Genomic DNA, 14,144 nt, shown 5'->3' on the forward strand with positions numbered 1-14,144 from the left:
TGGGATAAAACGGAACTGATCAGGTGACCGATTCCCGGTTTTGAAAACATTACAAACAACAAATGTCACAACTCTTTGAGTGCAAGGCATCCTCCAAGTGTTCTTCCAATTAAGACCATAATCAAGGTCTATGCTTATTAACGAACAAGCAGATTTATAATTGATGTTACTGGAAGGAAAGTATTAGGTGGGTCACCTGGAAACTGCCGTAAACTTTCTTAGTCTTATAAAAATGCGGATGGTGTTTTCCTTCCACAACTTTTATGGCGATTAGAGCTGAATTTAATGCTCTCTATGATGGCATTTAGATTTTCTTATCTCACAACATTTTGGAGGTAGAGAATGAAAGTGATAATCAATGCTTAATTGATATTCTCCTTGTAAAAATTCCCCACCCTTGGCATCTAACTTATATCCTTCGGAAAATTGAGAAAACATGTATTGTTATGCACCTTTCTTTCTCTTATACATTAAAAGAAGGGAACAAATGTGCCGACTTCTTTGCTAATGAGGGTATTAATGAAGGAGACTATTATGCTTACAATTCCATCAATGAGGTTTCAAGAGAGGCAAGATTATTTCTGACTATTTTGGGATTCCGTCACTTTGTATAAGTTAATGGTCTTGTTTATTTTTGATTGGCTTTTAATTTTTTTGTTTCTTGAGCCTTGTATTGTTGTTGGATTTTGAGAGGGTAAGGTTGTGTGTTCTGTTGTTGGATTTTGAGGCAAGGCAGGCTACGTCTAACGTCCTCCCCTGTGATTTAATTTTTTGTTGTTGGATTTAGATGGCCGTCCCTCCACCTGAAGTAAACTTAGGTGGCAAGGCGGGCTAGTTTTCTGTGATTTAATGATCCATACAAGGAATCAGCTCCTATAGACAAAAGAATAATGCTTACAATACATATTAGATTTACTTTAGTTGACCACAGAGAATTGTAAATTAAGAGAGAATTATGCTACAATATTATATTCAAATATATATCATCCTTTCCACATCTTGCACTGAACATCTTCAAAGTACTATACATTAAATGAGTTAATGTGAGTTAAGGTACATATTTCAAGCCATGAACCTCTCAAACAAGCCCCCAAAAAAGAAGCTTGACTTGGCCCATCCTCTAGACTCGGGTTCTTTGTCACTTGCATCTGGGACTTTCTTCACATTGAACATCATAGTGTGTCCAATTTCTTTACGAAGTGCTTCAATAGTCTTCATATCTACGGGATTCCCAGAAGCATCTTTCACATAGAATATGTTCATTGCTTGCCCACCAACTGTTGTCACCCCTGCTCTTGTAACAGACAATCCATTCTCGCGGAGAACCCTAGTTACTTCGGATAGTAATCCTACTCTGTCCCTTGCACAAAGCTCTAAGCTTAGACCCTACATTACATTTAAGGAAAAAAGAGTTGTATTAAATGGCATAAATGGCAAGGCCTAGGTTGAACTATATGCAGCCACCTTGAACTTATTATCCTACCCTAGGTGCTAAAATGGAAAAGAAAGATTAAAGTTAAGTGAGATGGCAAGGCATGAAGGAAACGGAGATCCTTGACAATGCATTGGAAAAAAGAATACAATTAACGAAGCAAATTGGCTTAGTTTGACCAAAGGCAGGTTTTAACCAGAATTTTGGTTTGAAATAGGATACAAAGACTTTTGGGAGTATATAGCAGCCAGTCAAAAATAGTCTGATTGGCTTGGGCTCCACCAACCATTTAATGGCCAATACTTGCTTCTCTGGCATTCATGAATTTAATAGTCTAACCTCTCATCTAGGTGCCCCACCCAAAGAGTTGGGGAAAACATGCAGAATGATCAATGATGAAAATTAAAAATTGCATTATTAGTTTTCTTTTCCTTTAATTTTTTTATTACTAGAATGGAAAGATGCTTGAAAGAAATATCTAAGGCAAGAAGAAAGGTTGTTTAAGTTGGATTTTTTCTTGATAAATAGCTTCAACCTCATCTTCCAGAAGGTCAGCCCACTCATTAGATTTCCATACCATACCAAGTTGGTTGTTAAATGGGCAATCTTCCAGGGTTGAGTCAGTCAAAATTCCAAGTAATATGCAGGTACTCGGATGTTTTGCAGAGAAGAGTAATTAAACTTGCATACTAATTAAATTTGTCATAATATGGAAGTATCCCAATGCTAATCTTGACATTATGAGAAGCCAAATCTACAGCTTAATAACATAAACTGAACATTATCATTGTAGGGCCACACAGAAGTTGCTGTAGAAGGTCTGAAACATCTAGCATAGTTACAATAGGGGGGCACAGGATCACCCAGCAGGTGCTGCACGTCATGATGACATTAAGGCTCCCTTTGCGAAGAGCGCAAATGTGGTTCAGTGCATATATGCACTCTGGTTCAGGTTTATTTAGTGTAAAAATGCATGTATGTATTGAAAGAGATAGGTTTCACAAATTTCAAGGCCACGTGCATGAGGCATTTTTTGATGATGATGATAATAAATAATATGTTTTCATTTTTTTATTTTTTTATATTTATATGTCTATAAAAAATATTTTTGTTTTTCATACTTATTTTTGTTTAATATAATGAATATATGATATTAGATATGTGCCCAAATGTTTTTTACACTTTGTTTGTATTTATTATATTTTTGTGTGTTTTATCTTTTTTAATTTTTATTATTATTTAATTATAACATTTAGGATTGACACATTTGATCCAAAAGGTTGAATTGTTGACTTCCACCAAATAAGAAAACAACTCTATTTCTGGGTTGATTTTAAATTTGTATTTTATTTCTATCATCAGTAAAAAAATATTCTTTATAACACATGCTTTATTAATATGGTTAATTAATATACGATTCAAAGAAAGAATGAGAGTTAATACCTTAAACATAAGACTTAATGAAAGAAATTTGAATATGAACCAATAAATGTTAAATAGCATTAATATCTTAAATATAAGATTTAATAAAAGGGATTTGAAAGAAGAGAAAAGTGGTTGTTCAAATTACATTTTATCAAATTCAGAAATTGGGATATTTTGGTCAAACAAAAGTTCCACACTATCATTCACACTTAATAATAGTATTAATAATAGTATAGATTGTTTGCATCCAAAATGAAAGCAGACTTTGCATAAAAAAATGGACGCAAACTTTATACTTAAAGTTGGTTAATGTAAAAAAAGATAGATTCCAATCTAAGAATTCATGTTTGAACCCTTTACAACTAACATGCAGAAAAACAGATTTGTCAATGTAAGACAAAACCAACTTTGCATTTGCATGACCAGAAGGCACTCTACATATTTGCATTTGCACTCTGACGGAGCCTAAAGGTCATGTTTGCCCTTCTTCCCTTTATATTGAAGAATACCACCTTAAGCTATTTTCACTTTTCAGATATTCAAGCTCAAGTTAAAAATAATCTCTATTTATTTTATTATTAACAGAGAAGAATACAAAGAGAAATAATAAGGATTTTTTAATTTAATATGAAGATTTTCACTCACCTCACATACTCTTCGCCGAACTGCAGCTTCAAGACACTTGACAACCCTTTCTTTCTCTCCCTCAGTGTCAAGTAAGCAACCATCCATATGACGTATATAATATTCCTATAATTTCCAAAAAAAAAGCCTAATTAGTAAATCGTATCAGAGTTTGTTGACAAGTATTGATGAAGTATTTTTGGGCAATAAGGGTATTTTGTCAGTTTGGTAGAGGGTTGAATCAATGTGAATTATTTGTATAGCCATTATTTAGTTAAATTTCATGTCAGATAGTAATAGTATCGACAAATTTATACCTGCGGATTTAACATCATGCAGTATTGTATTTTACTAAATTCTTAATGCCCATGCTAAATCCGCAGGTATAAATTCTGACTTTACCCAATTCTTATGAAAAAATGGTAACAATAATGCCCATGTCAGATTGTTTTTCAGGGAATAATCAAATTTATACCTGTAGAGCAGAGGGACCATCAGATGAGATGGCAGCATGAAAGACAACATATTGCATGTCTGTTAGTGTACACACAATATCGAACATCAATTTTGACCGGTCTTTGCACCGGACAGTCACCACTGAATACCCCTTGTCCTCGCAACGATCAACTGTGATAATTGGCCGGAAAGATGGAGCATAATCTATGTCTCCAGTCACTCCACCAGCTTCATAGTCCCTATCTGCGAACATCATTTGGTGGAGACGACGATCCATATGAGTAAGCCCCATGGAGAAACTGGTTTGAGCTGCTTTCCCATCATCCTCATGTCCACGTAGGATGTTCTTGAGTTGTTCCTCCATTGCTGATAACCGGATTGGGTCATCCACAGCCTGACATGTAGTGTCATCATTGACATAAAATACACAAGCTACACGCATGTTATGGGTCCAGGCCTCTGCTGCAACAACATTACAATGGAGATTGGCAAGAACGGCTGAGATCTCTGACAGAAGACCTGGGCGATCCTTGCCAATGAGTTCAATAGCTGTGTGATCACCAATGGAGTGTACCCCCACCCTCTTCCCCGGCCAAGTCTTCACTCCATTTGTGGCCACAGTATGGCCTTTCGGTCCTAAAACCTATAAAAGAAGATAAATGACACATAAATCAGAATAGAACGAATGAAATATGGGAGTAGTAACAAAAAAGAAAAGAATAAGATTAATTGAAGGAAAACAAAGAGCGCGCATTAAGAGTTAATTTCAACAGTTAGCCACCTATTGAAACCCATTCGTCTAACAATAAGTGAACTACATCTCCCATACAGTAGCCGGCCGGGAGGGTGCTTCATATATAACCTAAATTAATTAGAAATGGACAGTTTTCTCCATTCCAATTGTTGCTACCAATTGAACAGTAGGTGATTGCCTAATGAACTATATTCCACACATAGGGGATGCAGTATATCGTGTATGTCCTCTTTACTAGAGAATATAACTGCTTTTTGTAAATTTTCAGTTTTCTATTGAAGTGTTTCGTTCAGAAACAAAACTCGGGTAGAATGACCAAAGAAATTGGCTTCTCTGCTTCTACAATATGTTGGGGGACTTAAGGACTTGAATGCACTCTTGATGCATCTGTTGACTGTTCGTTTTCTATTCTTAAGGTTAGAAAATAATTTGGAAGTTTTTATAGACGTTTGCTGTAGAAGATATTGGTGGAAATAATAAAATGGTTTATCGCAAACCCTTGCATAAGAAGCACGCGTTCCCGAGAGAGAGAGAGAGAGACGTACCTTCTCTATATATTCAATGGTCTTTGTGTCTGTAACCTTATTCCCTTGTTGGTCAGTGACGTGAAACACTGTTGGTTTTGATAAAGTATAATTAGTTGCTTGACTACTATTTATGTGTCTGAGATGGAGAAATTAAGGAACTTTCAAAGAACAATCACAAAGATACATACCGTCCATGAACCACCCGCCATCAGAGGAGATGTAAGCTTTGGTGATGACGAGGTCAAGGTCGGTGAGGACTTGCACCACTTCCAGTAATATGCCTGGCTTGTTCACGCTGTCCACCTGCACCCCAACCCAATTATCTATACCATAAAATAAGAAATTAAAGGGACATTTTGTCCTACATAAGTTTTATTTTATTTTGGGGGCGTATGTTGTGTCCTAACACAAGTGCATAAGTGAAGTCGTGAACTACGTCTCCCATAGGGGGTTTGTTGTCCTAGAGTAAGTGCATAAGTGAAGTCGTGAACTACGTTTCCCATACATGCCCAGAAGTCATAGCCCATTGCATGTCTCGACTTTTCTTCTGGATTTCTGTTCAGTAATGTTAATCGTCCGGGATCAGACTGACCCGTTCCATTTCATGCCTACGAGCTTTGTTATATCTCGACCAGTATGTCGAACCCTACCTGAGTTGAGGAGAAGAGGAGCCTGTGGGTAGAGAGCTGGTATAAACAATGCACTCGAAGTCCCAACTTGAGACGAGGGTACACCACCAGTGAGACTCTTTAAGTGGGCAACCTCTCTTTGTTTTCTCTTTCCTTTTAATCCCTTTTTGCCTTTTACAAATTGAGCCTTGAATAGATTCTACTGCTAAAGCCCAAAATGATCCCGCCTGGGCCATTCTTACATGGCGTTTGGTATCATTGCCATTTTCTCAGAAAACAGCCACGGATTAGAATTCGGTTAAATAACTTTGGGTTCTGCGTATATTTCATATTCTTTTTTGGTGCCAAATAGATGCAGCATATCAAAATGATGTTTTTTCAAAAATAGCTATTACAGAACTTGAGGCATCCAATGTTGCTTGAAACATCTTGAAAGCACTCAACCAAATAAAAAAAAAAATGAGAGAGCAAAATGCCTACATAGCACTGACATGGTGGATGTCTTAAAGAAATGATTTCGATGCCAAAAACCACCCTAGTAGTTTGTAAAATTGCGCATCCGATTTCTTCAAAATCATGCCAAAAATAATTATCAAAAGTACAAAAATATATGTTTAGTTAACCATGAAAAATGTAGGATATCCATATAATTCAAATTTTCAAAAGTACAGGCTAAAAAATACCTGATATTTGGTTTCTGAATATATACATAAATTGTCCACTAATTAGTAAAAAGGAAAATTTATAAAACCAAAGTTTGGTCATTCTTTGCTTATCACCTGCCCAAAATCTTTAACCGTTCCATACTTCATTTATTTGTTGGGTTTAGATGAAAACCATTTCTAAATATATGAAAATTGAATGGCGTGTCAAGTAAAAGTTTATGATATTAAGCGACACTACTCCTTTCCTCTCCACGGAGAAAATTAAAAACAAAAGAAGCTGTGATTTATTATGTATTGGGGAAATCTATAATACTGGAAAGACATGGTACCCGAAGGGCTTCAACCAAGCACCTCATGAATTTATCATATGTTTTGATACAAGGACACGGTACGCAAAGTCCGTCTCAGGGGCCAGGGCCGAGGCCCCTAAAACATGTTATGCTCTTCTTTCTTTTTTGGTAAAACCATAAGATGATTCTGATTTCTGATTTATAACCAAATGATTCTAATGTATTTACTATTTTACCGTGGGAAAGAGTTCTCTTTAGGCTCCAAACATTTCAACACATATTTTTCAGGCTGAAATATTTGAATTATATTTTTGCTTTTTTACAATAAAAAACTTTGGTTTCTTTACTATTTGCGTCAAAACAAATTAGCAAAATAGCAGGACTGGAAAACAGAGCTTTCACTGCAAAAGGCTCAAAGATAAATAATAGCTGAAACATTTCAGTGTGAAAAATTCTAGGTTCATCTTATACAGGAAACAAAGCCAGCCTAAAAATTAAACAGAACTGTGTACTCTGAAGCATCCCATCATGTCAATAGGCTATGGCTAGCCAATCTTTTTAGTGAGGATGCATGCATGCCATTTGGAGTATGACTCTGCTGATCTCATAACACATTGCTGGCCACGTTCATCCAGCTGTATATCGAGAATATTAGGATATAAAACACAAGAGATGTTCCAATGTGCCGCTGGATGAATGTGGCCAACAGTGTCGTAGTCAACACAGTTCCCATCCAATAAATTCACAGTTTCAGCATGACAATCTATGGAAACCCATTTCTCTTGCTGGCAAGCAAAACCTCTGTGCACACACGTCATCCAACCGCACATCTGGAATATCTCCGATGTATGAATAATTCATGGAGTGATATTCTTATGAGCGGCTGGATGCCCATACTTGCAGTCTGTAGAATTTTTGCTTGTAGGAGGCCCCGTAGCCAATCTACGAGTCTGTGTCTACAACCTTCTTTGTTGAGAGCAGTAGCATCAAGTGGCAACTGGCGACTTATGGTCTGGACCTGGGTCCAAAAAATGCCTAGGCCCAGTGCGTTGCCCAGCTCCCGTATACAAAGAACCGAAATCCGCAATTGAATAGGTAAATCCATAGAAATTAACCGGGCCCAATTAATGAGGAGTGCAACTGCGTGCTTTTCTACTTCATTCTTTTGGGTTTACCAAAAAAAAAAAAAAAAAAACACTTCATTCTTTTGGACGTAGATCAGATGGGTTGAGTGCAAAAATTATGGGTTCCACGCAACGCATATAGCATCTTGAGGTACGGTAGCCTTATACAAATATTAAAAGAGTGCAAACTGGGTCTAGCAAATAAAGAAGTGAGAGTATACCTTAACCAGGGTAGAGTCCTTGCAAGTGGAGTTATCGACAGACACCCTGCATTAGAAAGAGATGAGATGTTTTAGAACAAACAAAAGCAAGAATTGTTGTTCCATCACCATCAATCCAATTATCCGATTGGTACGAGCTCTACGACAAATTGTGGGAATCGTGGACGGTAGTGGCAATTCTAGAGACCTACGTACTTAGAAAAAGAGAGGAGGAGAGAGAAAGACAACCTTGGAGGATTGATTCGGAGACTGAGGTTCTCGTACTCGGGATCGAAGTATGGCCAGCAGACTCTATCCATTCAAACCCCAACTTTTCCTCTACACCACCAAATCGGCAGTCTCTCCCTGCGCTACGTAAAGTGGAGAATGAGGAACCGTATAAAAAATTAGCAAGATCATTCATTTAGACAAGTAGCCCCTTCCTATTTCTTGATTCTATCAATGAGAATCCAGTCTTTCGTTAAAATAAAAAAACAGAAAAACTATTTGTAGGGCCTAGTCACATGATGCCAACACTTAGGCCCCGTTCGTTTTTCAGTAAATTACTTATCCAGGTAAATATAATTTACCTGTGTAAGTTTTTCTTAGGAAACACTTACCTTATCCGGGTAAGTTCATTTACCCATGTTCTTTTATTTTTCATATAATTAAGGCAATGACCATTTTAGCCATAAAAACCGATTATTAAAAGGGGCATTTTTGTCCCATTCAAGTGTTGGCACTTTACCCCTAGGTGGGAAGATTATTTACCTGGGTAAGTGATACCCAAGAAAATAAACTTTCTCTGATCCTCACATAAATCTGAAAAAAAGAATATGGGATTCTTGGTCAATGGGAACTAAAATCCCATTGACCAACTTTCCCCCCTCTCAAAATCCGAAAAAAGAACACCTCCTTAATATGATCCAATTAGTCTAGGTTGTCTATGGTATCATTACTACTTCTACTAAAAATGTTTGGGATTTATCAATAAAAATTTTGGTTAAAATAGACCATTATTTATATTCCACTTTTAGTAATATATATTGATAAGCCTGGTATTATTGTCACTTCTTCACGAAACAACGAATTTGATGCATCTATTATAAATGTCAACACCAATCCAGTGTACACATTATTTCTTTTTTAGTAAAAATGACTATATTATGTGATGTGACAAGATAATTTTTCAAAAATTTTTATTGATACATCCCAAACGTTGTTAGTAGAAACAACAATGATACCAACCACAACCCTAATCTCTATGGATTTCCTCCTCATACCCATCTCAAAACATTATGTGAGAGGTCTGAGGACCATTATGTGAGGAAAAATCTGGATTGCAGTCTATGGACTCCATCTGTCGATTCGGGATCTGCTACCCACAAGTTATTCCCATGTTCCATACCCACGGAGCACCAATACCATGTATTGGGAACACCTCACGTTGAATGACAAAGGAGATATTCCCAATGTGCAGTTGTCATGTCTCGTGGGTAGAGATGTGAGAACATCTAGGAATGGCAACAGGGCGGGGCGGGGACGGGGAGCCTCTTCCCATTCCCGTCTCCATCCCCGTCCTCACTAACGGGGACAAGGTTATCCCCATCCCCGCGGGGATCCCCATTCCCCGTGATTTTTTATAATATTAACCATTTTGTTTTATTTTTTATTTTATTTTAAAAAATAAAAATCAAATAATTAAAATTTACAATGAAAAAATTCAAACATATTCAACTATATTTTAAAAAATGTTAATATATAGATATATGTGTTCATATATATATATATATATATATCAGAGAAACGGAAAAAATTGCCATTCCTACAAACATCACATGGGTAACAGATCCGAGCACTCATCTGTCACCGAGAAGCAAAAACCCACGGCCCAGCACATGTTGACTCAGGACTCAGAATACCCCTAGTGGATTGACCTAATTTGTCCTCTTCTTCTTCGAGACCTAATAGGGGTAAATTGTCTTTTTAATAAAGATTAGGGAGCATCCAAATTACTGCACTTGATCAGATCATATGGCCAGGATTGTCAAATTCTCAACATATATAGATCATAGACTACATTTGCTATACAATTTTTCAGGCTAGCTGTAATACTTCAGCTATTATTTCCGCCCTTTTTCAACAGAAAATAAATTTGTTTTGATGTAATGACAAGATAATAATTAATAAAGTTGTCACCGTAAAAAGGCCCAAATTATGATTCAAAGATTTCAGCCTAAACATTATTTTCGCCCATTTTAAGTTGAAACAAACTCAGCGATCCATATTCCATAGAGAAAATGTGAGAAAGTACCGTGTCAGAGGCGGTGGAATGGGATTGGGAGGAAGGAATTAGGGGTTAGACCGCGACTCCACCTGATCCCAAGCTCCCAAATTCATGCAACGGTTTACATGATCGATGATATCTCCTGCTCACAAAAAAGATAAAGCCAGCAAACAGTGGAGAAGCTTTAGCTAGATAAGTCAATACAACCAACCCATGCTAGTATTTCAACAAAGAAAACAAGACAAAACAACAAACAGATGCTCTATCCTTTCTAATATGTTCCTCTCTCTCTCTCTCTTTCTCTGTAAAAATGTCCTGGATCTCCCTGGGCTGTACAGCTGCTAGTCTAGGTCCGGAGCCTTAATTTTATATTTATTAATATATATTTTAATCTTATTCCCCATAAAGCCCACGAAAATGAAAACGAATTGCACCAACCTTACATGTGGCCTAGTAAAAGAATATCTTTTTTGTGAGCAGAAAGATGGAAAGAAAGCAAAACATGAGGACCAGAATAGCTTTCTTTGCCCCGGTTGAACGGTATATGCTTAAAAAGCCTGTAGAATTCAGAGATAAATATGGGGAAAAAACAGTCTAAACTCAAGAGAGGTCGATGAGGCACGAGGCGGAACGAGGTTACCTCCTGTTTCGCATCTCTCTACAGTGAATAAAAGGAGAAGATGTAGCAGTGACTAATAAAGAGATGGGCAGAACACTCCATGAAGATGGAATAGAACCTCTCAGATACGACGAGGCGATTTGATTCTCAGCATAGCAATCCAGGGATGGTTCTTTTCTTCTATGAAATTTACTAAAAGTTGGGTTTATTCATTCATATCCATTATTGGCCCACCTCGCTAACACAAATCCACTTGACTGGCTGATTCATGGGCTGGGCCGGGACGCCCCTTGCACAAATGTGTAGCCCATGATCAGGACTTTGTCCTAACTCCTAAGTCCCAACTAACCCGTTTTCTTCTTGACAGTCGGTAAGAAATAACAGGCTTTCCGTCCTTCGAAGAGCTAGTCTGATTCTAATGGAAAGGTGAGTTGAATTGAATGGTCCGGACGACGCGCTGTTCTCAATGAAGACGAGCAGCGATGTCTCTAGAACCAAGAAGGCATATAGGGTTCTAAGCTTTTAGTCTGTTGTGATAAAGTTGTCAGAATCGCAAGACATAACACAGTCTGCGTATTTTAGCATTTCCACCAGATATTGCAAGTTTCAAAGAAGAATGTGATTTCAGAAAGTCGAGTTAAAGAAAGTGTTTAGAATCTGAAGCAACAACAACAAGAGGTACAAGATTTTCTGAGAGGATCGGAAGTCTCCGTTTTGTAAAAACAGCAAAAACGATATTAAAAAATACAGAGAAATCTAATGACTAGTGTTTCATGAAGAGGAGTGAAACCAAAATTAAAGCATAATTCCCAGGAATTTTCTCGTGTCTGCCAACAGAAATTGAAGTATGGAACCCTAATTTTGGAAGTTATATACAAATAGGTTCGTGTCTGGACAATCTCACACAAGATGCTTAAAAAGAACACAAATACAAAGCAATCGGCAAGTCATTGACCGATTTTTTAGGCAACAAACATTGAGCTAAGGGAAGCAAAGGAAGGATAGGAAAAGCAAAGAATTATAATCAATTAAGGTCGCCCCGACGAAGCAGCGAGAGATGCTCTGGAGTCCGGAAACCATGAAATAATAAGAATTTCAAATTATAACAAGAAAACTTATATTTCTGACAGGAAATAACAGTCTGTAAGCTTCAGATTATGCTTGTAAATGGACGGCGGTTAAATTCCTCTTGAAAATGTCCAAAAAATGGCAGTCACTGAAGCAAAGTTACATACTTTTGACATCAAATCGAGAAGAACAGAAGGCAACTAATGGAGTAAGAAAACACTTACCTTAGTTTGATCGATTGGTTGAACCTCCGATCACAAATTTACAACAGATAGATCAGCTCTGTGAATCCTCAAACACAATACTAGGATCGTCCAACAAACAAGAGATTCAAATAAATCCTGGAAGCTGGAACCCTTTTCACGCCCAATCGTATCTTTGTTGTCTGAAGAAACACCACCTGCAGATAACGTGCGCTTATGCTCTCTCTCTCTCTCTCTCTCTCCCTCTCTCTCGTTCGTTAGCGAAACTTTGGAAATAACAGCTATAAAATACTGAGACGAGCAGCAAGTGATGACTAAGCACGAAGGTGGGAATCTGGGATATCTAAACTCTCTGAGCTCTTTAAATAATTCGCACCGAAAATGGGAAATAAACCCAAATTAAAAAAAAAAATCATGCGTTTCTGTTGAGTGGGTCCCGCCCGCCTCTGGTTCTTTCTTGTATTTAACATGTTTTTGGGCGTTAATAAATTTTAAGAAAATAGAAAACAAAATTAGGCAATGAAGCCGCGACCTAACAAGTACCATTAGCGACATAGATCAGATTCCCTCCGCATGTGGTTACTGCCTTACTGGTTGTCGTCTCGTATTTTCCTTTTAATTTACATAAAGTGCCATTCCGACTATCCTAATGGCCAAAATACCCTCCTACCAACTAATTATCCCACTTGTCTCCACTCTTGGAATCGTTGACTTGGTCTCCATGTTCTTAACTTCTTTAGGTGATGCTTTGCAGTAGTGCCTCTGACTCGTCCATTTTTTATTCTTGATCAATCATTGCCGCTAGGTGGGTGGACTTATCTGTTTTCTCTTGCGGACATGATCAACCAAATCAACGGCTCAGATCAGTGGTTGTGTCAAAGTGAGTGTGCAATCCTTTGATGTCTTCCTCAAGATGGACTGGATGACGATTAAGGTCTGCATGGAACACAAATACTATTTTGAGTGTTTACCCTTTTAAGCAATTTCCTAATTTAGAAAAAAAACGGAGATGGGATTCAGTCCCCACAAAACGGTGCTCACAATTTATTCACAGTCACTGACAGTTGTGCGTTAGAAATATTGAAATAATACACGGTTGCAAATGACTGAATAGGATCACTATTTTGGGAGGACTGAATGAGAGTTAAAAAATAAACATAAATTAAGGTCTTATCATTACAAATCGGATTTTCTATTCACTATTTCCTACCCACTCTCTCTATCCATCTTGAATTGCAGCCACACATCCCCATTTTGTGAGATGTGCAGGCTGCAGTGTATTGTGAGTAAGGTGCGAGTAGAGAAAGTGAATAGGAATCCGGGTTTTTATCATTATAGCATAATGGCAGTACACATGGATTATGAATGAGTTCGACGACAATCCGGTCTGCATTTATGAATCAGGTATGAAGTGGGTCGGATTTGGAGCACATCTAATTAAGGGTTTGTTTGGTTTATAATCAGAATCAAAATTTTTTGAAATCGAAAATGGAATGGTCTATTCTTATAACCCATTTGGTTTAAACAGGAATGGGATTTCATTTCCAAGGGAGGAAGAGTGAATGATTATTTTCTCAAATGAGAGAATGGAATTCCGATTCTGTCCAACCAAACAGATGAAATCAGAATAATCTATTCTAATTCCGAATTCAAACCCCTATTCCCACGAATAATGGCAGTACACATGGATTATGAATGAGTTCGACGACAATCCGGTCTGCATTTATGAATCAGGTATGAAGTGAGTCGGATTTGGAGCACATCTAATTAAGGGTTTGTTTGGTTTATAATCAGAATCAAAATTTTTTGAAATTGAAAATGGAATGGTCTATTCTCATAAC

The 14,144-nt window shown here is 37.3% G+C and overlaps 1 protein-coding gene across 3 annotated transcripts; it reads right to left on the reverse strand.

The window, feature by feature from the left end:
- Positions 1-942: 942 nt before the first annotated feature.
- Positions 943-12,639, reverse strand: ACR3 (ACT domain repeat 3). 3 transcript variants are annotated; one of them, XM_010272057.3, is made up of 9 exons: positions 12,325-12,639; positions 10,441-10,555; positions 8,376-8,492; positions 8,148-8,193; positions 5,407-5,521; positions 5,237-5,304; positions 3,957-4,580; positions 3,503-3,607; positions 943-1,386 (listed from the first exon to the last, which is right to left on the reverse strand). In XM_010272057.3, the coding sequence occupies exons 3-9, from the start codon at positions 8,444-8,446 to the stop codon at positions 1,063-1,065; spliced, it is 1,353 nt and encodes a 450-aa protein (XP_010270359.1). In that variant the 5' UTR covers positions 8,447-8,492; positions 10,441-10,555; positions 12,325-12,639; the 3' UTR covers positions 943-1,062. The 3 variants fall into 3 exon arrangements, with proteins under 3 accessions (XP_010270359.1, XP_010270360.1, XP_088743069.1); XM_010272058.3 differs by having other exon boundaries at positions 8,376-8,497; XM_088886943.1 differs by lacking the exon at positions 10,441-10,555.
- Between the last annotated feature and the right edge of the window lie 1,505 nt (positions 12,640-14,144).

The sequence above is a fragment of the Nelumbo nucifera genome, chromosome 5 (assembly GCF_055504915.1).
Source record: "Nelumbo nucifera cultivar China Antique chromosome 5, China Antique-T2T, whole genome shotgun sequence".
In the NCBI taxonomy this organism is placed as follows: Eukaryota; Viridiplantae; Streptophyta; class Magnoliopsida; order Proteales; family Nelumbonaceae; genus Nelumbo; species Nelumbo nucifera.